Source organism: Watersipora subatra, chromosome 2 (assembly GCF_963576615.1).
Source record: "Watersipora subatra chromosome 2, tzWatSuba1.1, whole genome shotgun sequence".
NCBI classification, from domain to species: Eukaryota; Metazoa; Bryozoa; class Gymnolaemata; order Cheilostomatida; family Watersiporidae; genus Watersipora; species Watersipora subatra.
Genome location: NC_088709.1, coordinates 71,208,462 through 71,235,329, shown reverse-complemented (window position 1 = coordinate 71,235,329; position 26,868 = coordinate 71,208,462). Strand labels below are relative to the sequence as shown.

Here is a 26,868-nt window from a genome sequence, read left to right as displayed (position 1 = left end):
TTGTTATATTCCTTTGTTTGCATCATAAATGCATCTTTTGATTTTCTAGCAATTTTATTTGAGTAATGGCGGAAAAAATTAACAAAAGTTTGTCATAGATTTAGAAACATAATTTTCCAAGGTCTGTACTTTCAAAACACCGGTCATATGCCCATATGCACCCATCACACCCATTACAATGCAATCAGCATGTCCTCTCTCATTCTCAATTGCATTTGAGCAACACTAACATATTCCTTTTCATTGGAAAAATGTTCCTTCACCTTTTTCCTATCATCTGCTCTATTCATCAGCTATCCTACCTAAAGTTAATCTGTAGCTAGGTTATGGCAAGGTGGGAAAGTTGGTAGAGCTAGTCAAAGCAAAGCTGCCAGCAACACAGAAGAAGAATAGAAACCAAGGTCATTGCTTAGATTAGTGTCTACTCAGATCTCTGGCAGCCTACACTCACTATTAATACGAATCTCTCAAATGATAGGAGGACAGATGGAGGCAGGAGGCAGATGCAGGAGGCCCGACAGAAGGAGGTAGATGCAGCTTCTAACAGTCCTACGTTGGCAGTAATCAGTTCTGCTACATCAACGACAGGAGCAAACAACTTTTCTGGTATCTAATGTAGAGGCACGTTTTATGGGTTTTGGTTAGCTAAATTTTGATTGTCAGTTTTGAAGATAACTCAGAATGCTGAAATATTACAGTAGCGAAGACAATTATACTTTCATACAATTATATAGACACGGTCCAGTGCTGACTTAGTGTCAGCTGAATCGGTGGTGGAGTAACACAAGGACTATTGGCAGTGTTAAGAAGGGCATTCAACCAAAATTGCTCATGTGCTAAATCTTATGAGCAAACAGTCAATAAATCCCCCACCAGAAGGAAAACCATTTGCCGTGAGACCCTCACACATAAAGGCCAAAAGAAGATATACTTATATCTTATAGGTCAACAAACAGCCATTTTAGAAAGTATGGCTACCAAGATTACCGTTGATGATGCGGTTGCCATGGTTACTTCAACCTCTCATGTTAGATTGATGATATGATTCTATGTTTGTTATTTGTTCCTTAAATAAACAGCTCAAAAGATAAATATGTCTAAGTGATATTCTTAAACTTTATTCCTTAATAGTAAATAAAAACCAAGGGTTTTTGCACTATAATGTTGACTAATGATAGGTGTAAATATTTAATATATTTATAAAATAAAATTCTAACATCATTGTTGTAAATGAAAATAATGCACAAAAAAGTTAAAATTCTTCCATAATAAAAATAAATGACTGACAATAAAGTTTCATTAAGATAAAGCTATAATTTGAACCGTTAGTAAAAGCTTGTTATCTCCGTAAACATAACATAAAACATGGTAATAGCAGTAGCACGAAATATGATGACAGTAACATGACAGTTACGATTAGAAGATGATGAGTATGAAACCAGGCAGAACAAACTGCAGTAACGACAACAAGTACTCCGAGATACGTGAGAAGGACACGGAATGAGCAACTGTTGCGCTCCTGCAGGATGCATATGTTGACCGTGGAAGACCATAGTCTCTGAGGTTTCTTCTCGTCTGACGATAGCATGACCGCTTGTTGCTTTTGAGCGGAAAATCGGATGAAACACAATATGGAAGTTTTGGTATGTAAACGCTCCCGACTTTCTGAGTGGTATAATATGTGCGACCTAAGCCAGAGTGGAACACCTCTTTGACGATGTTACATTTTTCCATTTCGATCATTTCTTGCAGCTGCTTGACTACGTCTGGTTCACTGTCGTATTTGTTGTGCCTTTCGCTTGGATCATCTGCAATAGACATAAGAACATACCATTAAAAATGATCAATAAACAAACCATCAATGAACGCTGACAGGAGCCAACGTGTACAACAGCTAATCATTAATGGTGGCAGCAGTACGTACAATTCTAGTTGAAGCTGTTTGGTAAAGTTTCATTGAGTGCCTTAAAGGAGGTGTTACATTAGCAATGTCTGTGCATTTATGAAAATAATAACTGTGAGTGGATAACTTCACTTTAATTAATATTGATTGCCTGATATACAGTAGTTACAATTGTATGTAATGCTTGCGCCAATGACAAGCAAGGAATCCTGTCACCATGGTTACGAAGCCAACTACCTACTCAACTGAGTGAAGAATTTAATGCTTTGGGCATTGCAGTATTACCTCATTGTTTTCTCTGCCTGTTTTCTGCTGCCTTAGGTATTTGTAGAACTTTGTTTAAGATAAAAGAATATTCACCACCAAACATCTTATCACTAATATGGTTTTTATGAAGTTGTCATTCCATTGAATCCGTCACACGCACTACTAAAGGATGTTGTATTTCATGATACTACTGCATGCCACTGTCTATCAATACGAGCAATAGCATACCGCTACTGTCAGAGGCCAGCAAATTTTATTTTTAATTGAATTATAGTTTCTTTTTTGTCAAAATCATTTAAGCATTGAAGGAACAGCAAATGCAACATCTGTGTTTTAGTTCCACAATTTTTCAAATTTTCACCTTATATACAAACCTGAAGTAAAGTGTACACGTCTAAAATAAGACACAGTGGTCAGCATTTCAAAGTCCCGACACACAAATGACAGACCAAAGAAAGTGAATCTACAAGCAGCTTTGGCATAAACTCAAAACTAATATGTTGTGATTGAATATCATTTAAAAGTTTGTGTCACGCCTTCAAATCATTTCAGAATGAATGTCAGCCTGCCTCCCTGGAGCAACTGGAGAATTTACTGTGACATGTACTAATATTACATAAAGCATAATATAAGAACAATAATAAAATAATGTAAAGCATGAGCTTATTCCAGCACAAGGTCATACCTCTTCAGGTTAACATGCCTCCTGTTTTAGGTATATTTCTGCTTGCAACAAAGAGAAACGAGCTTAGTTGGTTATGCACTTCCTTGCATTAACATGAGTGAGTAGTCACTATGAGCTTAATAAACAATATTTAATACCCGAATGATCTCTGGAGTTGAAACAACTCTTGAATGAACTGTTCATTCATTTCAAATTTGACATGGCTTGTTTCTCCCAATAACTTTCATTCAGTTTATTAACCTGTATAAACCTGTCATTTAGCTTATCAACCTGTATAAACCTGTCATTTAACTTGCTAACCTGTATAAACCTGTCATTTAACTTGTTAACCTGTATAAACCTGTCATTTAACTTGTTTACCAGTCTATAACTGTCATTTAGCTTGTTTACCTGTCTGTAATGCAGCAGCTAGTTTTTTGTTGTCACTTAACTCATTCGCTACTGTAAGCCAATGTATTGGCTTTCGTGGTAATATACATGTAAGTACAGACTGTAAGCCAATGTATTGGCTTATCAATAGGGTTTCACTTTTCTTTTTATTACGAAGCCCACACGTTAGCTAGACTCATAAAATTTTGTCTCCACTGAAACAACCTTGTTGCCAAGCAAGCGCAACCAATAGAAACATTTTTGGTTCAACAATTCCAACAATTCGCTTTAATATAAGTACAGACTCTAAACCAATGTATCGGCTTATCAATAGGGTTTAACTTTTCTTTTTATTACGAAGCCCACACATTAGCTAGAGTAATCAAATTTGGTGTCCAATGAAACAACCTTGTTGCCAAGCAAGCGCAAACAATAGAAAATTTTTTGGCTCAACAATTCCATTTCTAATTATTTTTCAAAACGGCAAAACCAATTCATTATCGTCATGGTAATAAGAAACACACCGCATTCGTTCAACGCAAAGAAAGCGTCAGAAAAATTGCGAGAGTGAGATTCACTAAACAATTCTATACTTATCTCACAGAGAATTTTTTTCTGAATGAGATGCATTTTACAGTAAAACGATATCCGTTTTTATTATTGAGATATTGCTTAAATATTATATCGGTTTTTAGAAAATCCGTTTGAATTAATTTGGGTAGAATAATCGTTCGGTCAGAACTTAATGCGGTAGCGAAAGAGTTAACATTATAATTACAACAGCATCACCAGTCAGAAATAAAAATTATGTAAAAGACATGATAATAAACAATATAAATTCCTCTTTATCTTAATCTTCATGAGAAAACGGTACGAATTGGGGAACTAATCTGTCAATCACATAGACACCAGCTATTGATTGGAACTTATTCGGCAGCAAGGAAAATTTGCAATTTTCAATAACAAATGCAAACAATCCATTTTCACACTAAATGAGTATGTAAATAGATGAAGTTGATTCATATTTAAGAATCCTGTATTACAACATTTGGTTCAATCTTTAGACCTATCTTTATCATTTCTGGGAATGGAATGAAAAAAAGGAGAGCACAGCAAAAGCATTCAGAGTGTTTAATGTTTATGAGCAACTAAGTTGCAGCTGATCTATTGTGGTTTGTACAAGTACAAACTGGAATTTACTTTTAACAACCACTTATTGGGATCTGTATATTTTTAACAGCTCATTTATATATTTTATAGTTTAATACGCTTAGATTGGTAAATCCCACTTTGTCATTTCCCCAGTGGGTTGTTAGTTCGCGAAAATGCTATGGGTTTCCACATTTTTGTATAAATTCATCCCAACTTCACACGCATATACTCCATGACTTCCACTGGGTTTATGCACAAACACTTAGCTTCAAAAATCCATCTGGCTTCTGAGAATCAGCATTTTAAACAGATATCCGAGTAGAAACTCAAAAATTCGCCTTCACATACTTTATGTGCAATTGCCCTCAATGATTGTTGTGTTCATGAATGATTGTGGTTGAACGTCTGCGTGCTACTGTGATTGAAAATAAACGAAATCGTGGATAATATCTGACTTAAGGCTAGTTATCATTATATAGTATTGAAAACCCATGCTATTAACAATGCTTGACACATGGCATTCGGATAGTTTTAAGCATTAAAAACTCAAACATATTTTATCGGCAAAACCGTAAATATCCGAAAATGACTAGCACCAACAAGTAGTGCAGCCAAAAAGAAACATCTTATAATGATGAATGAAAGCACATCGAGAAAAGTAATAAAAAAATGCTAACACTTTGTTCAGATTTGAATGAAGGTCTGGTGAAGCTCAGTTGTTTAACCATCGGGAAGGTTACAGCAGATGTGATAATATCATACGAACAGTGAGTAACATTACTCCTGAAACCGCTGTAACCTTAGTAATAATAATCTAAATATATATTTCTCAAAGTCCGTATGTCTGTATGTCTGTCTGTTGGAAATCCGGCTATAGCTATTATTAGAACAGCTGAGCTTGACAACAATAAAGACTCAACTTCATGGAACTTCATGGAAATTCATGGAATTCTTACTGTCATTGGAAGCCTAACCTTATTAACTAGCTTAGTGGAGTTTCCATTGGCAATATGCCAGGCTACTAGCTTGACAGGTACAGTTGTTTGACAAAGTTTTAAAACCTTTACAGTTGTTTTTATTTCTCTCTTAATTTAGTTCAACTACACGGACACACTTCTCTCATGATATGTAGTTTGAAAGTTAGAATGGCAAATGTTGTTATATGTTAAATACAAATCAATTTTCTGTCCAAAGACTCTTCTATTACACGGGCAACGCCGGGTGGCACAGCTAGTATATGTATGAAGCTGAAATACCATTTAATGTCGTGTAAAAACTCCTTACATTAAAGTGCTTTGAGAAAGAATACAAACTTGTAAAGCTACTTATTTTATATTTTTCTTCTGCTTTAAACTTTAATTTACTTTTAAGCTTGGAAAACCTATCTTAAAAGATACGTGAAAAAATACACTGATATTAATGGTAACAGAGAACTGGAGCTTGATTTCAATACTGTCAGAAGTTGAGCTCGATGTGCTGTGTTTACAGCGGCACTTAGATTAGAGGACTGGTACAGTGTAGTAAACGCAGTTCGAGGTACCGTGAAGTCCGACTTATGGTTGTTTGTGATTATAGTTTGTTTTCGTTCCTTTTCATGAGTTGGTTTCAGATTAATCTTCCCAATGTGTTCTGGACAATTAACATAACAATGATCCTTGTTCGGCCACAAAAGGAAGTCCTCAGCGGTACAATATGGCAGTTTAGGAATATATTTGTTTGATAGCTGTTTGGTATTTTGACTGGTAATCCCCTGGCCAAAGTGAAAGACTGCCTGTACAATTTTACACTTTTCATTGGCAATCATAGATAGGAGTAATTCAACTATGTCTGGCTCACTGTCGTATCTGTTATGCTGTTCACTCTCATCGTCTGCATACCAAAGACAAGTTTCAAAATTAACAATTAATATGGCACTCATTAATAAGTTGTAGCCAAGTAGGTAACACCAAGTAGGTAAGCAATGCCCACCCATCTATGTGTGAACTATCCAGACATGTATGGTGGGAAGTATTTTTGTAGCCAACCAGCCTGCTTTATTATACACAACCCAACCGAGATTGACCATAAATTCGAATAAAGCATAAAATTTAGCATTTTGTATCTGTAATATTATTATACTTTTCTGATAAACGCACTTAGTTGCTTCTACTAATTTGAAAACTATCCTAACCTTTCCAAGAAAAATCCATTGCCGATATGGCAGAGTTCAGTTAACCTTGTGTGGTTGGTTAAATCACCAATGTAGTTTCTACAGCTTTGACATATTTCTCACAATCATATAAAGCAGTGAGTGACCAGATTATACAGCAAACCACATTGACTGTACTTCAAATAAAAAATGATTTCGTAGACGCGTTATTTAATCTGTTGAAATGGTTTCATTTAAAATTCATCAGTTTTTGAATATTTTGTTACAATCTGATGACAGAGCAACGCATTATTTTCACATCTTTAGTAGAAAATGTAAAACACTGTCATGGAATTCTCAACTGTGTTCTCCATTCTCAATTACAGAACATTTCATGCATTTGTACAGTAAAAAGTGTGTGTATTTTCATAATTATTTCGCAACTCTCGTATTTAAATTATTCTACTTCCAAATGTGGAACATTTTAGTGAAATAATACATCGATAAACCTTTTAGTCCAGACATGTTAATACATATTTCAATGTAGTTGGCTTTCGTAATATATTCCTATAATTATATCAGTTATATAGAGTGTATCTTATCCGGTCATAAGTGAAAGTGTAAACAGTTCACTAACAAAGAATAAAGAATGGCTGTCGCGCTATTAAACCTCCAATCACTAACTGAGCTACTAAAAGCAGCCATGTCTCCATAAAATGTGTCATTAGAATCTGACTGTTCATCAATCCCTTCCGTACATTCAACTGCGGTGCAGCTTGTAACAGAAACATGTTCAGAGGAAATCTTCTGAACATTTCTTGTGTAATCCTTCCTAGCTGGTTGGTTACCATGCTTTGTACTGCTTATAGTAATGTCCTTGACATACTCATGAGTAGATGTATTTTCAATGGTTATCTTATGCTGATTAGTGGTAATGATGGCTGGTTTGTCAGATGGGGGATTAATATTGCTTTGGAATTTTTGAGTTGTTTTCATTGAAGCAACAGATTGTTCAATGGCTAAAGTACTTTGAGGTGTTTTGCCCTGTGCGTTAGATGATTGATTGGTGGTCGTCCTATCAGTAGATAAGTTGTCGGAAAATTGCTGTTGAGACTGTAAAGTGCTTTGCGAGGTCTTGTTTTCATATTTCGACACACGACTGACAATGGTGAAGCTTTGCGAGCCTAAAGCATGATTCACAGAACTTTTAAAAGACATGAATGTTACAAAACTATCTGGAGTTGATGATGCTATTGAACTTTTAGAAGTTGTGGATGTTATTAAAGTTTTTAGAGTCGACGAAATTATTGAACTTTTAGGAGTCAGGGGCACTATCGAGTTATTAAAAGTCGAAGCTGCAATCAAACTAATTTTTCCAGACACTGCTAGAAATGATGTCTCGCGCAATGATGACTGCTGCTGAGGAGTAGTTGTTCTTTCATAAAGGTGAGAAGTAGATGAACCAGCTGTATTTTTATGAGTTATGAAATTACTAACCAGCAGACGTCTGGGTGTTGTTTGTTTTTGGCAATTAGTATAGCATTTCTTGCCATTTCGTTTCAAAGGAAAATCACTAGCTTGGCAGTATGGTAACTTCGGAATGTAAACGTTCCCTACTACCCGCGTGGTTTGGTAGGTACGTCCCAGTGAATAATGGAATGCTTCTTTTACAACTGTGCACTTCTCCTGCTCAATCATTAATCTGATTTGTTTAACCAGTTCTGGTTCACTTGCATATTTGTTGTTCTGCTCACTTGGATCCTCTAAACATCCAAAACAGTATTTTATTGAAACTGCGCAAAGAAGCGAATGTGTGTAACTGTGTATAGTAATTGTTGGCACAAGTTGAGATCTTTTAGGCAGCATATATGAACAATAACCATACTTTTCCGAAATCAGCTCAAGTATGACCTAGTCTGGGATACATTATGTACAGGAATATAGTTTTATTAGTAGTGCAGAAGGTATGAAGTTGGATTAGGAACTCCGCTAGGCCAGTGATAAAAAAACAATTGCTGCATCGCCTAAATAATTCCCTCAAATCTTTTAGTTTACTGGTATGAAAAAAATAAATTGTTTTTCAGTGAAAATCATAGATTCATAGAAAGCCAGATAAATAACCTCAATGCCTAAACTGAGATTTAGCACAACAAATTTCTCCGATTTTTTTGTACTAAAGGATGATAATTATCTGTTACACAGGGTTTTAAATTACTTAATGATTGCTTGTCTCTAATTCTGGGTACATCAATAACAAGTGATAAAAACGTGTTACTGCGTTAAGTGCAAAGCAATATTTCTGCTGTTAACTCTATTCACAAGAGTAACATAACTCCCACTTTTGATTCAATTTTACTTAAGTTAAGAGGGCCGAGTAGACAAAAACTATTTATAGCTCCTGCAAGAATTCATATGACATATACAGATAAAAAGAGGTCTAGAAGAGGTCAGTTCCCACCCCTGATAACTAATAACATACTTTTAAACCGATATCACTAAGATTTCAGAGTGGCTTATTACTACAAGCTTTCATCACAGATCCAACCGCTTTAGTTGATCAAAAATAAATATAAATCGACAATATATAAGCAGTTTAAAAAATAGTTTGTTTTACGAATAGTCAGTTTCATATATGTGTTATCATCTCTCATCAGGCATATCACCCAATTACGATTTATTAATTCACAAATATATTGACTAGGAGACGATACCAAAATTAGCTCGCAAAGCCTAATCACTGACGTAGATGTATTGAGCTCAAACATCAGTCAGCAGACGCCCCTTGTGAACGACAGAAATCATTTTGTTCGCAGTGGCTCATATGAGGTGCATCAATACACATGCTTGCAATACAAATGCCGTCACATATAACCAATGAAGCCCAATAAACCCGAGGTCATGTCCAATTGTGCCCCATGTATTCTACCACTCAAATGACACCAAAACAGACTCACAAACCTCGAACATTGAAAAGACATTTTATCTCCTGCTGCCAGCCAGATCCTGTAACACAAGAGTCACCGGTGATGGTGGGCACCTCTGGTGATTCTTCAGGCTTCCTGTAGACATCCGAAGGATTCTCGTCACTCGTCCATGTTGTTTTCTTCCCAGTAATCAGCTTCCAATCCTTATACCTGATGCATCAGACTAACGAAATTAAATTTATCGCAACTTATAAATAGGCCTTCATACTAGCACCTTCATACAATAAAATATAATTGAAACGGCATAATGACTGGCAGATAGAACTAGCTGGCTTCTACTTCCGATAAGGCTAACATTAGATGAACCTGAACGTGATGAACCTATAGATAAGCTAGGAGCTCAACAAATCAAGCCCAAATACCTGCTTTATATGGCAACAGATCACTGAGCTCACACAGAAAGGCTTGCATGGTCAGTGACACACACTGTGGTGGCACCAGCAGAACGAGTACTTACTGCTTTACGAGGTGAAATAGCAGCCATTTGCAAATACGAAGAGTGTGCTGTCTACCTATCAGGTCATTACAGCCTGTACACAACTAACAATGGTCACTGATGTATACCAACATGACTGTAAATGTGCGTTCCTCAATACCATAATTTTGTAGTTTAAACTACATTTTGTCTTTTAATGTGCCATTTTTTATTTGAATATTATAACTTGACATAAAAAATTAACAAAAGACAAGAGAAAAATTTGTATATATTCCATTGAAGCACTATGACTAGCTTGTGTAAGGCTTCATTCCTTTCATTTGTCCCTCCCAGAGTTTATCCCTTTCACTGAACATATGAAACACTAAGATAAATCGTGTGAGAATTTTTGTTAAGAGGCAAATCGTCCTACTCAGAACACAAAAAGCTACTTTTCGCGATCATAATATATACAATACCAATAGCGCTAACATTGACTCTAACAATAATATTAACACTAATGTTAACAATAACATAACATTAACACCAACACAGATGTTAACACTGCCATTAACACTAATATAACATTGACGATATCAGCCATGTAAGATAATCTACAATTATAAACTGACATTCACTTGGTCACAAGAACCATTAAGAACTGTTGTCATTCATATAACTAAAATAGGATAATTTTATTTATTCACATATGATGCACACCGATTGACTAACTGATTGACTAACAAGTGAAATCGTTGGGTCAAAACTTAAAGACCCTACTACAACGACATTAACATGTTAAATATTATAACAACTTTCTTTAACAGTACCTGAGAGCAGCATCCCTATTGGTACACTCATAGCTGCTCCTCGAGTACTCATATGTATCCATATTCACCAGCATCTTCTCTCTGATGCTGTATCTGTCTTCCGTGTCGTAGGTGTTTCCTAGGTTGGTTAACTGAGACAAGCCATCAATATCTGTTGATACACAACTCAATGTGAGCGAGATGAAAGATATGACAACTGTTGATTGCTGTCATAAAATGTTTGTTATGATGGATGGTCACACTAGTAGCTGAAAAATAGGAGATTTAATTGAAAAAATTCAATATAATAATTCTATAACAATATATAACATTCTATTTCTTGGCTCTTTGAAAATAGCTTTATTAAAACTGAGGTTCAGACATGAATTACAGAATCATTTATCTCACTTATTAAACATTAAAGATTATCTAGCCAAATATTTCTTTAAACAAAAGATAACATATGTGTACATGAAAATCATAATATAATAATATGGCCTCCTGGGAGTTGTGTGCACATGTGCATTTATCCTTCTTGTTTGCCAGGCAATAGGGCTGTTTCAAGAAGAGTGCTAACTTCAAAACAATTTTGAAAAAATATCATTGGTTTTTTCTTGAACAAATGCCGTTAGAGTGATGTTCTAGTAAGGAACTTGTGTTCTAAAATGGACCTTTCAAGGCGTTTGTGAATGTTTAACACAGGTTGAACCTGACTAGAAATACATCAGGGTTTATGAAAAGGTAAAAACTTAAAATTATTTTCTTTTGCAAACCATCACTGAATCGGATCGAAAGCCAAAGAGTTCTTGACCTTGAAGAGCCAGTCAATGGTTACGGTGACAAGAGTGTTAACCTCCTTATAAAACAATGTTGATATGATATTAAAGAGGCACTCTTTGCAGTTAAGCCAGCTGCCGCTCTAATACCAGAGGACCAACAAGCAAATTTCAACATTATACAATAACTTTAATAATTAATAAAACGTGATTTCATGTTGAACCTCCATGAAACTAAAACCCTTGTATCAAAAAAGACAAAAACTCAAGGGCTGATTATAGTCTGATATCCCTGTGAGAAAGTCATCTGGTGCTTATTTAAACTGACGTGACGCTGGAGTAACTGTAGTTGGATGCACCTTCTAATACCATCAACGTTTCTTGTGTGGCTCAAACCACTGACCTACTGATCATAAGGGTTAGAGTGCAGACATATCACTAGACAAGATACCACATTAAAAAACATCTTTGATTCGGAGGTACTCAAAATCACAACTCCGTGTCACATTAGTTTCCCTGATGTCAAAAAATGGTTTCATATTGTCTACTGCTGTCACCTAAAGCTCTAAAAAGATACTATCAAAACTAAATTCTGTAAGCGTCGGAAATGAGTAATTACCGCCTTAACCAACTGTTGCCTTAGTAGCCCATCTACTGTACAATCAATATAAAACACTTTAGATCTGAAACAAACACCTCTCCTACCCTTCAGCTCCCACCTGTCAGCATCAGTAGTTTGGAGCTAGAGTGTAGAGTTTTATAGTTAATATTGATGGCTTACCAAATTGGCAAAAATGTTTAGTAATTTTACTAGCATTTACCAAATGAGATTGTCAGCCGAATTAAAAGAAAGACCAGACAAAAAATGAGCCAAATATTGCTTTTTGCTCAACCTTGAGTAAAGCTGAAAAAACAGCCGAAATCGAAAATAATTAAAAATTTGACCAAAAGAAAGTCTTCAAAATATAACTCCTAAGATGTTTCAAATACATGAATTTTCTAAAAGTCTGAAACTAGGAAACATTGACGACTGGTGCTAAAAGACTTAAACAACTCACCTGCTAGAGCAACACTACTGTGGGCAAGACTGAGGAAAGTGGGCAGCCAATCGGTGATGTGCATGAGAAAGTCTCGATCTGATCCACGAACAGATCTGCTTAGCCTTGGATCCACATAAATAGTCGGAGAGCGAACTCCACCCTCATAAGGAGTCACTTTGCCATTCCTCAAGGGGTAGTTATTGCCTGCAGATGTGCGAATTGACTTTCCTCCATTCTGCAAACATCAAAAAGTTGAACATTAAGAGAGACTAAATTAGACTTTAAAAGAGTAATGAATTGTGACAGATATTTTTGTGACCTAAACCTTGATAATGCACAAGTAGTTGAAACTCAAACGTTAATCAAACATTATATGTAGATAGAGCACACGTTATTACAGTTCATATGAAACCAAACTGTGTAGAAATAATTCAAGTTACAAAAGACATTGTCAGTATTACTAGCAGTAGTAATAACTCTTGCCTGAGAAGCAGCTGATGACTTTGACATGTACTATGATACTTTTGGTAGTATTTGCAATATTGAAAAAAACTCTAATAATAACCTTAGTATAATTATAATTCACTGGCCATCGCAGTTAATTACAACGGATTTAATTAATGACATCTACAATACAGTCAAAACTCGACATGGAGTTAATCCATTACGGTATTTGCTCTGAATGTTTAAACCGTACTATGTTGGAGCGAGTATGTTCATATGAATATGCTGTATTTCATTTTAATTTGTTCCAGAACCCAAAAAACAATAAGCACTTTCAGTCATTAACTATAACACTTAAATCATAAAATTAAATCATTACAGTAATAATAAACTAGAAATTCTGTCATACAGCCCACGACCAAAGTGTATTGGAAAAAAGAAAAGGTACAGCTGGTTGAGAAATGCAAAATTAGCAGTCAAATGGCACTGCAGCACAATAGGATAACTGCAATGGTAGCTGTAATGGTAGCAGTAATGTACTGGGTGTGGGTGTTATTTTGTACAACAAACAGCAATAATGAAAGGAAAAGATCATATGTTTATATCTCTCCCCTGCAATAGGGGAAATGCAATATTAGAAGTAAAATGGCAAGCTGCTGTGTAATATACAGTTTGAAAGTTGGTTGTGTTGAATGGTTTTGATAGCGATCTGTAACAGAAAGCGAGCATCAGCATTTACGCGTCTGGAAGTTTTCTGCAAACTGGAGCAAAATAAAAAAATTTTCTCGTCATAAAGAGGCATTATAGTTCGGCCCTAGCTTGTACACAAGATGTAAAGAATTTTGGCTAAGGTTCTAAATAATTTAATGAAACCTTCGGTAATTGGACAAAAAAACATAGGCTGATGAACTGTGTACCACAATTTCGTACCTGTAAATCGGTCTACGCCTCAAACAGTCTACGTTTATTACAGAAACCTTCGGATAAATAAATTCGAATAATTATTCTTATAATTAAATCTTATGACAATTTTATAAAATTAAATAATTATTCTTATAATTAAATATTTTTCAAGATATTAAAAACGGAAAGATATTAGAAACCTTCGGCAATTGGACAATGTCATAGACTGGTGAAATGTGCACGTTTTCTCGTGAAATACGCATGACTTAATGGTTCTACTCTCGGTCGCACGGCTTTATTGGCGTTTCGTGACCGGTCTTAATTTTGATTACAAGGCTTGTCAGGATCTAATAGCGATTTTAGGCCAAATTAATCTGTCTAGTTATGTATTATCCAATCAGATGGGTAAGGTTTAGGAAATTTTCTACAAATAATAAAAACTTGGTAACATATTTAAATAGGTTTATATGTGTTTTGTATTGTTATTATACTTAAACCACTCCACTGAAAAATGGTTAAATTTGTTGATGAGATTTCAGTACAAGGGTTTGCGATGGTGATGATGAATAATTTTCAGGAGTTGTGTGCACATATGCATTTATCATAGCGATGTGTAGATTTGGGAGTAGAGTGAGTGATAGAAACATACAGTGTAACATACTCTAACTTACACTAGGTTTAGTTTAAATTAACTTAATGTATATTTTTAATTATTCTTACATTATATTTTTAGCTTTTACCTGCTTTTATTTTTGCTTACAAACCTGTGATGCCTTCAGAAATTTTGGACGTCTTTTATTAGAAGTTAATACGTACGCCAAGTTAAATATTTTCACATATTCAGAGGTGGAAAGTCAAGGGTTGGCACTGTTAGTTTTATTTACTTATTACGAGATGGAAACAAGACATTTCCAAGCTGTTGGGACTATTTATAAAAATACAAGCAACTCACATCTGATTGGAAGACGATAACTGTATTGTCAATCACTCCTATATCAGTGAGAGCTTGGACTGTTGCACCGACAATGTCATCGAGGGCAGAGACCAGACCTGCAGTTAGGTATAAGTGGCTAGCTCTAAGTATACGGCTATATGCATCATAGAATCTAATATTGATTATAAATATGACTAGTTACGATGTAATAAAGTAAATAAGGTGATTGACTAAAATCCATGTTATCCAATCGCAGGCACTTACATTCTATTAGCCTAGCAGAGTAAGTCTCGTGTGTTTACAGGGGAGTCTTGTGAATAATAACGCATTTCGAAATCGCTTAAGCCAAAATATTTTAACAAATAAACAAGACTCTGACGACGTCTATAACAATCAACAAAAAACTGTCTGAACTGGGAGAAAACGATTCCCAACCAATTAAGCTATGGTGGACAACTTTGGCTTTTTAGTAATTACAGAATTATAATTTCTAAATGTTCGTGTGTGGCCACTCATTCATGCGGCCGTTCATTCTTCTGCACTTTGGCCCACTACGAACTAGTGTTTACAAGAGAAAGGACTTGTTGAATTTGGCTAAACAACTATACAATACTGCCTAATAAATACTGCCTTCAAACTAGTCATACATTACAGGTCACTCCCCTAAATAGGTAAATTTCGTAGTGTTTTACATTCAATTGTTTCAGAAGATTTGATTTCAATAGAGGCAAGCTGCAATCATCTAACAAAGCCTTAGGTTGTTGGTAGTAGACAGAAAAGGTGATAGGGCGATATCAGAGTTTTAAAATCTAATATGACTTTGAAAATTTCAATTATGACTTTGTTAACTATTTCAATATGTCATGACAGATAATATGTTTTTTATAGAAACATGATTTACCTGACAGAGAAGATACCTATAAGATGAGAATATAGCATACAGGCGTCAGTTTTATCCAACAGACTCAGCAATTATCATTCCACAATGTCAGTATTTCTAGAACATGTAATATTTTCATGCTTTTAAAGCAATCTTACCGAGGTATGTTCGACGCTGATGCTGACGCGGGTCTCTCGAGTTTAAGAAGCTGTGCACGTTGTACATTTCAGTAGTTGCCTGAAATTGAAAATGATAAAATAATTCCACAAAAATGAACAAATCATTGAGTGCTGACTAGCATTATGAACAAGTGGCAATATGTTAATGGCGCATATGACTTCTTTGTCTGGAGAGAGCAATGTTGAAATAGACGAAAGAGCTAAGACCAGAAAAAGGCCTCTCCAAGGCTTTACCAAAACCAGTTATTACCATATATCCCTGCATATAAGCTGATTCTAGAAAGCCAAAACTTTACCAAACTGCGAGGTACGGCTTATAAGGGCGTAACTCTGATTGCAAGCAACCGAAATGACATGTTAACATGTTAATGACATGTTAATGACATGTTAACATGTTAATGACATTATGTTAACATGTTAATGACATGTTAACATGTTAATGACATGCTAACATGTTAATGACATTATGTTAACATGTTAATGACATGTTAACATGTTAATGACATGTTAACTCAATTTTAACAACTACAACTCAAACTTTTATTATCTCAACTTTATTAAAAAGCATAAACATGACAATAATATTTGCCACTATAATTAACTCTTTCACTATCAAATAGATTATCTTCCCAGACAATTAAATATTCAGTAAAACTAATTTATTTGACATTGGCGCATATAATTTGCACTAAAATTTGACCAAACTAATTAGCATAAAATTTTATACCACCTTAGGCCATAAAAAAGCCACGAATATGTCTCGAATATGTAGGATGAGTTCGGACACTTTTTTGTTCTCTTGAAGTCTTCTTGACAAGTTGAACAGGTTGCAAGTCGGACGAGTTACCACTACTATAGGCTTACGAGATTATTATTACTATTACAAGTGAATACTTACTGACACTACTACTATTGCCAAATTATAGATAATCATCAGAAGTACATTGATCTACAATTTGTGAAACCTACGTAGTCGTAATGCCTCTGTATTGTGAAGAAGAAATAGCTATAAAAAGGTATTTACAAAGCAAAACAAAGGTCAGCATGAGTCAGCCATGAGATGCTAGCATGTTTTCCATAGGCTCAATGCAAACAGACGATTGTACCCTTTCGATTAGGCGGAGACAGAATAGGCTAATTATACAGCTACTCACCAATCAGAAACGTTTTGTAAAAAGCCTACAAAAGGCTCAACATTTTGCTTCGATAGGTACGTGCGACGTGTTACGATTTATAGGGTCGGCGTGTATTCGAGATACTAAGGACCTGAAATCCTTCATAAACTCACTTACAAAGGGAGACCTAGCCGACTACGGGTTAGAAATAAAAGAAATCCATGACATGAAGGTACATGTACATGAGCCAAGCTTACGTAAGTATACACAATATGTAAACACATATGTCACATTTATTGACTTCTGTGAAAACCTTGCCTAGCGTTGCAAAAGTGGGAGTTGTCTAACAATAACAAGATGATTTGTCTCTAAATAATTGAAATTATGTATTAAAGCTAATCTAATCTTAGGTGTCAATTAGGCAAATGCACAAGATCTTGACATGTTGTCTCAGCTTACAAAGGTGGCCGCCGGTCAAAGGTCAACAATTGGAAAGCGCCGCTTTATAATTTTGTAAGTTATGCAACTATTTTAATTACTTGACCTAGAAACTGAAAATTGCCAGTAGACTAACAAGAGGAAGCAACTCCATGCCTTTGCATAGGAAAGAAAAACTGTAAAGCATTAAATCAAAGGCAACCACTCTTTATCGAAGAGATGTTTAGCAAGAGAGGTCTTTGCTCGCAACTTACTGGAGCTGTGAACAACATACTGGGGTTAGATTGCGAGTAAGGCCACTGAATGTGATAGTAAGGCACCCAACATTAAATTCCTCCCTCAATACAACAGTGTAGATCAGAGTAGACAGAATACTGATCTACCGAAAAACCTCAAATGATTTTAGAAGCAAAATTGAATATCAATTTACAATCTCTACTCAGCAGCTTCGTAAGTCTCCAACGCAAAAATCAAATCATTCTCAGCAGCAACTAACCGATAGCAGATCAGATTCAATTGACAAATAGCAGATCAGAACAAATTCAAAAATGGAAGTTGAAAGCCAATTGACTAATAGCGTAGACAGAAATTAGCAGATCAGATGACCAATAGCAAAGGGGAATTACTTCTCATTGGTGATCAAAGCTGAAAATAAAAAAAATGAGCATCCTAATGGGTTGCCGTGTTCGGATATTTGTAATTAAATCAACAAATAAATAAAATACCAAATAAATAAAATAACAAAACAAGATAAACTTGCAAATCCGTAAAGATGACTTTGACGACTTTTTCAACGTTTCCTATAACTCCGCTTTCATTTACCTGAGGTAATGCATATACTCAGATACAAACTTAACAGCATTTCACCATAAATATACATATTTCAATAAATTTTAGAGTTTTAAATATCTACCAACAAACTTACAGGTATGTACAGTTTAAGTTTACTCACTCGATCAGAGCTTACATTCAACTGCTTGGTCTAACTAAACATATCTTTGAGTAGCACTATATACATGTAGGAAGTAGAGACAACAGTTTAGAAGGTTATTGTCTTCCCTTGTCCTGTTATATTAATCTATATGTACATGTATACGTCTCAAAGTATGTTTGACGTCTGTATGTCATGTGTCTGAATTCCGGCTATACCTATTCAAGTCTTGGAATAAAGAATCTGCACCGAAGAAGATTTGATCTCAGACCCTACCGTTTGCCCTACCCAATAGGCCACAGAGAATGGGTTGTTAGCTTTCCGATATACATGTAAGTCACTATATGGGAACACATACCCAACGGCTTTGCATACCACGCAGGGTTTTCATGTAAGTGATTGTCATTAGTTAGCTCACTAAAATTTTTCATTGGCAATCTGCCAGGCTAATAGCAAGTGGCAGGCAACTTTCATTACTTCTCATTGTTTATAAGCTGATGTTTAATACTTGGGCAAAGCCGGGTAGCACAGCTAGTATTTCTATATATACTAGCTGAGCGCCCGGCACTGCACAGGTAATAAAAAAGCTTTTGCAAAGTTTTTTTATTTTTTTTCAACATATACTACATTTATCATTCTAACTTTTAAATAAAGGTATTTGTTTATTACTGTGTTTGTCCAGCCAACGCATAATTCAAATACTTCAATGCTCAAGGCACAGCTAAGACAGATTGTTGAACATTTCATACCTCTTATATTACGCATTCGCTAAAGATTTAAGACAGCTTATAAACAGTGGCAAGTAATGCAGTTGCTAAGTTGCTTAACTCAATGAATTTAAAGAACTTAAGCTAGTAAATTAAACTAATATTTTAATCTTTACTATAATAAGAGCTGTGTCTGTTTGAAGTTAGCTAATAACATTAGGCAAAAAGATTGCCCCTCACAGAAATTGAACCGGTACATTCGGATGCTCAGATGTGAAGCCACTTGCACTACCACTAAACCGTGCAGCCACCGAGCCACACTTTGGAATAATTGCGCAAATAATCATTAAGCATTACATCATGATCTCTCACACGAAATAAACTGCAAGAGTATAATTGTAATCAAACGACATACAAACGATGACAGACAGAGAAAGACTTGATTTGATGTATATAGATATTACTAAAATGGTATGAACTTATTTCACTAACGAACTTTAAGCATCGGTAGGTTGGGCTACCATAGAAGGGTTATTAATGTTTATGTAATATATTTATTCAAAATTAACATGAGAAGCGTTTAGACTGCACAAATTGAACAAGAGAATATCTAGTAGAAATACCTGTAGAGGAACATGAGGAGTGGTCGGAGCAACGACCATGAAGAGTGGATTAGCATTTCCCCTGTGAGCCAGAATCATATCTCTTACATCAATCTTGTCTTGAATCTACAGAATATTTCAGCTAGTTACCTGATTGTTACCACTGTTACCAATTAGCTAAACTTCTCAACTATAAATCGACTGTATCAAATATTAGAGCCCATGCTAATGCAGCCATATCCTATTCTAAAAGTTATACAAGTATGGTTTATCAAGGTCTAACCTCTGGCTACCAAAGCAGTACACTCATAGTAGAACAAGCAATACACTCATAGTAGAACAAGCGGTACACTCATAGTAGTATAAACAGTACTCTGATAGTAGTACATGCAGTACTCTCATAGTAGTACAAGCAGTACCCTAATGATAGTACAAACAGTACTGTTTGTGCTATTGACAGCGCATACAGAACTCTTGCATCAAGACAACCAATACCCTCATAGTGTTTAAATAAAAATTGATGTAAAATTGAAACAAATTTTTTTTCAAAAATCGAAAGTAATTGTCAGCATATTTTTATTGTTTGTGGAACAGCAGCCTTGTAAATCAGCAAATGGGTAAACGATTCTCCATCACAGGGTTTTGTTCAACGATTTTTCACCACATGATTCATTAAACTAAAGACAAACCATTACATGTATATGAATCCTTTCTCATTAGTTGTTTTAATATCCTGGTAACCAAGAAGACTAGGAAGAATGATAGAAGTGATAATACAAGATAAGAAACAGACATGACCAGACACTTTCAAATTTCTTCTATAGAAAATCTCCATAGACATCAAGTAGTTATCAGGAGAAGGAAATTACGATGACAAAAGCCTTTTTTTACTGATCATTATTGTGCAAAACTCATTTTTATACATACGTGTTTTTTTATATATATTTAGTTTTTACAAATAATTTGTCTTTTACACGTATGTTACGATGCTATCTTATTCAATGTTATAGAAGATCACATGAAGAAGGTAGCAGCAGTAACTCAGCGGTTAGTGCGCTGACCTATAATCAGCAGGACGAGTCACACAAGGATTATTGGTGGTGTTAGGAGGGCATTGAACCACAATTGCTCTCAGTGCCAAATCTCATAAGCAAATGGTCACAATATCCCTATAAACGGGGAAAGACCATTATTGGTGGCAACCCAAATGGGAAAAGCCAAAAGGAGATAAGATTACACAAAGTATTCATCATGAAGTTATTGAGTTTGTGGAACTATATAAACAAGAGATCATAGTTTTGGCATTCAAAGAGAATATCGGAATGCTTAGAACCAACTGAAAAAGTCCCTTGAGTATTTCCAACACGCAGCCGTTACCAATTGGTTTCGAAGAGGGTACTTGGTAAAGGAGGTTTTTTCTACCTACTGGAGCTGTGAACAACATATTGGAGTACGATTCCGAGAAAGGCCCTGACTGTGGCAGAAAGGCACCCAGCCTTAAATTCCTCCCACAATGCAGATCAGACTACGCAGAATGGGATCCGAAAAAGAATATTACAAAATTTTACAAGTAAACTTGAAGATCATTTTAAAATCTTTAGTCATTAGCTACCAAAGTCTTCTGTGCAAACCAACAAATCATTCACAGCAGCTGACCAATAGCAGACCAAAATCAATTCACCAATAGGGGATCTAATGCATATTTTAATAGCAAATTTAAATTATTGGAGTTCATCGGTGTCACCAGAAGCTGCTTACATAACGAATAAATGCTAAGACCTATATTCTGATACCAGATACAATTTCTCTCCAGGGTCGAGAATTATTAATCTTATCTGGAAATTTAATAGGGAGTCTTGTAGGTCCACATGACTAGCTCCAAGATGCCAGCTGTGGCTATAATCAAATTAAACCTGCTAACACATGTCATGTGAGACACACCTTGAGGTATCCTTTCCTACATGACTATCTTGTACTTACAGCTAAATGAGTTGGGTTGGCAGCATTGGGGATGCTGGCTGTGTTGTTGATGTACTTGTTAACTACACCTCCTTGTTCTAAAAAGAATAAGACCAGTGTAAGTCAAACAGGTTATTAAAGGAACAGTCCGGTCTGACACAGAACTAGTAACCTCTGAGAAAGGTTAAATATAAGGCATTACATCGTCACAAGATCTCAGACAAGCTTCTTGAGCTTCTTGAAGGATTTCAAACCGCTTAGCTAATGTATTAATCAGTTCCATCCTAGAAAATATAAACAAATAAATCAAAGAGAAGCACAAACCCCAGTTGTAGTAGCCACTTTCACCTCCCAGAACTCCTCGGAACTCATCAAACCCTCTTTGCTTTGGCAGGCATTCTTCCATACAGTAACCAAGGTGCCACCTGCATAGTAACAGAGGGAAGCTTAAAGCTATATGCCACACCTCCAAGCGTCACATAGAACACAAAGACTTGTCAGATGGCGCTGACAGAGTTTACTATAAACTGGTGAGCAAAAAATTCACTTTGATTTAGACTTATTCAACCAATTACAAATCACTTAACAGTAGATTGACAGCCTTTGCTATAAGAGCCATGACCGTCTGTAGACATGGTGAGAGGTTGGCAAAATGACTGCATCATGCAGGATTTCAACCGACGGCATTCAGGACTACCAGCCGACACACTACCAGCCGACACACTACCACCTGTGGGAATCACTAACTTCAAAGACTGTTGAATTACTCAACATAGACAATAAAACTTACCATCAAAAGAATCGAAAAAAATACAACTGTTGGTTTTACTAATTAAAATTCTATCATTTATAGCATCTACATCATCGGTTCTTAACCTTGTTGGACGTACTGAACTCCCGCCCCGTGGTGCTAAACCTTTCTTTATTGGAAAATGGAAAATGATTTTTCTTCCCATTCCAGTCAGGAATATGTTTTACTTTTGCCCAAAAAGATTGTGCATTAACATCACTGTGTTCAAGGAACAAAACCAATACAATATATGAACTAACAACAAATTACATATCTTTTCATCAAGACATGACTTTGCAACTCAGTGCGACTTTTGCTGCTGCCTTTGAGAAAACTCCACAGAATCCCTGAGACTGACCCACCAAACCCCAGAGACTGACCCACTGAACCCCTGAGACTGGCCCAGCAAACCAAGGTTAAGAACCACTGATTCATAGGCTATAACAATTCTCAAGTTTATGTATTGAATCTTTTATCTGCCTAAACTAGCCAATACTAAAATTTTAACTTCTGTAAGACAACCATTTGATAAGGTGTCTATCCCTCAGCATCGTGCAGAGATATCAGTTTACCCATGAACAAAATAAGCTATACATCAGGTTACTTACTTGCCAAGCATCTTGGTTACATATCCTTCATCCTTCATGTACTCTGGTAGTAGCTTGTGTTCCAAAGGAAGACACGCTTTGGATTGAGCAAACAATACCAAATGCTGAAATAATCAGAATCAAGCAGAGTTATTAAGGCTGTCAAAAATTGCATTAGTTGCTAATAAGATAAACAGGAGCGACAAATTAAAACAAGTATCTTTAAATTATAATAATGCTTAATCGAAGCTTTTTAAAACTTTATATTTCAACAAATGCTCCTGAGTATCAATGAAAACTTCTACCGAGTAGTTGTACTCATTCCTTCTTCCAATAATGTTTATCAACACCATTCAACCTGTGCAAGGATAATATTAATTTGGATGTCTCAGTTATATGTGAGACAAGTTGTACGACGGATTTGACCAACAATCAAACCACACAAGACTGCATAAGATCATGCCATTCAACCACTATACCAATATGAATTAAACATTAAATTTTTGCATATTGGTTATACCTGAACTCCATTATTAGAGGGATATTTTCCAGTCATCAGGGCTGCCCTTGATCTATAAAAAACACTAACTTTGATCCACTTCTACGCATGTAGAAAAAAACGTCTGAATCTAAAGAATTTGAGAACAGCAGCTCTAGCTACATAGACTTACGCTGAGCATATAGGTGAGGCATAGTTACTAGTCAGTTCAATACCCCTCTCTGCTAGTCTGTCAATGTTGGGAGTTCGCACTTTCGGGTTATGAAACCCTACATCATTCCAGCCTACAAGCACAATTAACAACAAAAATCGTAGCTTTGTAGCTTGTTAAACAAATAAATATGATGTAGTTATAATTTTTATGCACAAATTCCTTGTAGAAAAAGCTTCAAAAAGCTATGAAAATACAGCGTTTAAAAATCCATTGCGTATTCTTACATACAGTTTACGAGATTTATGCCTTATCAACATACCCAAATCATCTGCCATAATAAAAACAATATTCGGCTTAGACGTTGTTGCATAACATAAATATATGCAGCAACACAATAGAACGGCTTGTTGTCCCAGCATTTTGGAGGTTTGTGATTAGACTGTAATATGCTTATTGACAAATATTAACAGCAAATAACTAAAGGAAAATCGACGATAGAGCTATATACACGTTGAACGCTGGCGGAGCCAGGTTCAGTATAGCTCACGCGACTGACACAAAATGCACACAGCCATGATCTCGAAGTTTTGGTTACATAAGCGATTGTTATCCTAGTCTAGTTAGTAATGCCATCCGCAGCACGCCGCTGTATAACATATCGGTAGACATTAGTATGCGAGAGACGGTTACTGAGGCAATCAATAAACTACAATTGCGAAAGTTTCGGTAGCTATGATTTTAGCCCAGAATCAGAATCTAGACGTTATCCAGTTGGCCGTCTCGTTTGTGTAGCAACCAATCAGTTGCTTCTTTTTGTCATAGCAACCGTTTGCAACAATAATGACCGCGTCATCCAACACAGGTCAGCAACGTACGTACGCGAACAATTATAGGCCTCGAATCTACTTTCTAATTGAAAATCATTTGTCCTGAAAGAACCTGTTACTTATATATAAAGTTATTGAAATGTATGAAATTCCAAAAATGACTCCCAAAAATAATTCCGGTGTAAATATTTGACCTTTGTTTGCATTATAACTCGTTTTATTTTTGCCATTCTTGTGGTAATGCTAATTACTTTCTAGTAGCCAAAACAATGCTTAACTATTTATGTAATGTAAGATTAATATATTACCTTTTTATCAACAATTATTATGGCAAAAATACTTTGAAATATAACTCCATCAAAATCAGGAAGTAGGAAATCTGCTCCTCTCCAGCTAGTTTAGTAGTCTTTGAAACAGATTGACATTAGTTTTCTGGTTTTTTTATAGGATTTTCAAGTATTATTTATATTTTATTAAACATAAATATATACATGTATATTGTAAAACCTTTAATTGAACGCCACCTCTATTTGACCACTATAAGAAAAGGGTTGAAAAATGGAGCGCTATATAAATGCCACCTTTAATTGGCCGCTACTTTGACTATCGTTGAATTTCATGAACTCAAAGTATTAAGTGATCAGTAGAAAAGTGTCCACAAAATTGTATATTAATAATGAATCATTTGCATTAGTAACAATCAATTCTCTCGTTGTCCAACTCCAAATTCTTTTGCTTTTTTTCATTAAAACTTTAAAAGCAACACCTTAGAAATAATTAATAACTGTCTCAGGTTAATAGTAGCGCTTTGTTTAACACGGTCTTGATACTTTGAAGTATGTGTGTGTAAAAAATGGTTTGCAAATTAAGGGCTAAAGCAGAGGTGTCCAATCTTTCTAAAGTGGGGCCATTATGTAAAGTCAAGCCTAGGTGGGGTGGTGGGGGTCACACATAGCTGCTACATAGATAGCAAATAATTGAATTACCGTAATTTTATACATTATAAAACACGATTCCATTCATCACGTGTAATTCTCATCTCCACAGTCAATATATTTATTTTAACTACTTGTCTTTACAAAAAAGCAAATACATCAATATATTGGCTTTAACTACATGTAATTACAAAATCACAAATGCATCAAAATTACATGTAATTACAAAAAGCATCATATGCAATTTAGGTGCAGTGTCCTTGTTAAAGAGGTATTGTGGTGCTAAGTTTTCACTGGTAATGGTACTGAGCATACTAATCTCAGTGAGCCACTTGTTACTGCATCTCTTGTACAATCCTGTCTAGGTCAGGTTAATGTCTAAAAATGAAATTCTGATCTGCTGAGCTAGATGCTCATCAGTTAGTCCAGTGCGATATTTGCTTTTGGTATGCTTCATGCGACTAAAAACTGCTCACATAAGTAGGTAGAGCCCAAGAGGCTGACCATTCAAAGAGCATGTTGATGTAGAGCTAGATATGTGTCAGCTGGAAAGAAATCATGATAGAAATCTATTAGTTTATGGCTGAGATGTTGTTGCTTGAGACCTTGGTTAGACTGCAAATCAATGAGCTCTATCTGTAACTCGGCTGCTACACTGCTAGGGTTGACAGAAAATAGATCGACAAACATCTTTATCTTCTTTTCAGTTTTTGCAATCTGAAAAAATATTCTTGCAAATTTAGCTGATAGATCTGACACGATGTTGGCCTATTGCTGAGAGTTGACCTCAATGCATTGGCCATTTTGCTGATGCTCTGACAGAGTTTTGAAGTGAGCATAATTCTCCTCACAGAGTTGGTGCTCTAACAGCTCAAGCTTTGTCCTGAATGCAGTGATGTATCTCCAGAGTTGAGATATGTCCTGTTTCTTTTCCTGTAGCTGAAGGCTCACTACTGACATATGCTCTGTGGTATCAGCGAGAAATGCCAAATCAGTGATCCAGAATTGTCTCTCATGAATAAATCAATCTCTGGTAGCAGACTGTAAAGCCTTTGCAGTGTTTTAGCGCTGCTGACTCACCTGACTTTACAGTAATATGCTAAATTTTTGTATTCACATTCTATCTCCTCTAACATAATTTTAAATTGTTGATGTTTCAATGCTCGTGATTGAATAAAGTTAACAGTGAATACAACCAGACCCATAACATAATCCATCCTCAGAGTTTGCGCTGCAAAGTTTTTTTGATGTATGACACAACGGTACACCACAAAAGGAACATCCCAGCAGTGAGAGCTGAGCAAAAGACCTATTAGTTCAGTGTTTTTCCCTGCCATTGCAGGCCCTCCATCATTACAAATGCCAGACATCTTCTCCAGTGGTAGGCTGAACTCAGCAAGTTTTTTTAATAGACTCTCATAGACATCTTTTCCAGTTGTTGTGCCATGAAGACTGT

At 35.7% G+C, this 26,868-nt stretch overlaps 1 protein-coding gene across 1 annotated transcript; it reads right to left on the bottom strand.

The window, feature by feature from the left end:
• Positions 1-1,098: 1,098 nt before the first annotated feature.
• LOC137386872 (arylsulfatase B-like) lies at positions 1,099-24,233 on the bottom strand. Its single transcript, XM_068073062.1, has 13 exons — positions 23,970-24,233; positions 23,669-23,780; positions 23,518-23,569; positions 23,019-23,122; positions 21,945-22,045; positions 21,642-21,718; positions 19,683-19,787; positions 15,848-15,926; positions 14,828-14,925; positions 12,547-12,763; positions 10,734-10,884; positions 9,463-9,638; positions 1,099-1,808 (listed from the first exon to the last, which is right to left on the bottom strand). The coding sequence occupies exons 1-13, from the start codon at positions 24,067-24,069 to the stop codon at positions 1,417-1,419; spliced, it is 1,764 nt and encodes a 587-aa protein (XP_067929163.1). The 5' UTR covers positions 24,070-24,233; the 3' UTR covers positions 1,099-1,416.
• Positions 24,234-26,868: the final 2,635 nt, after the last annotated feature.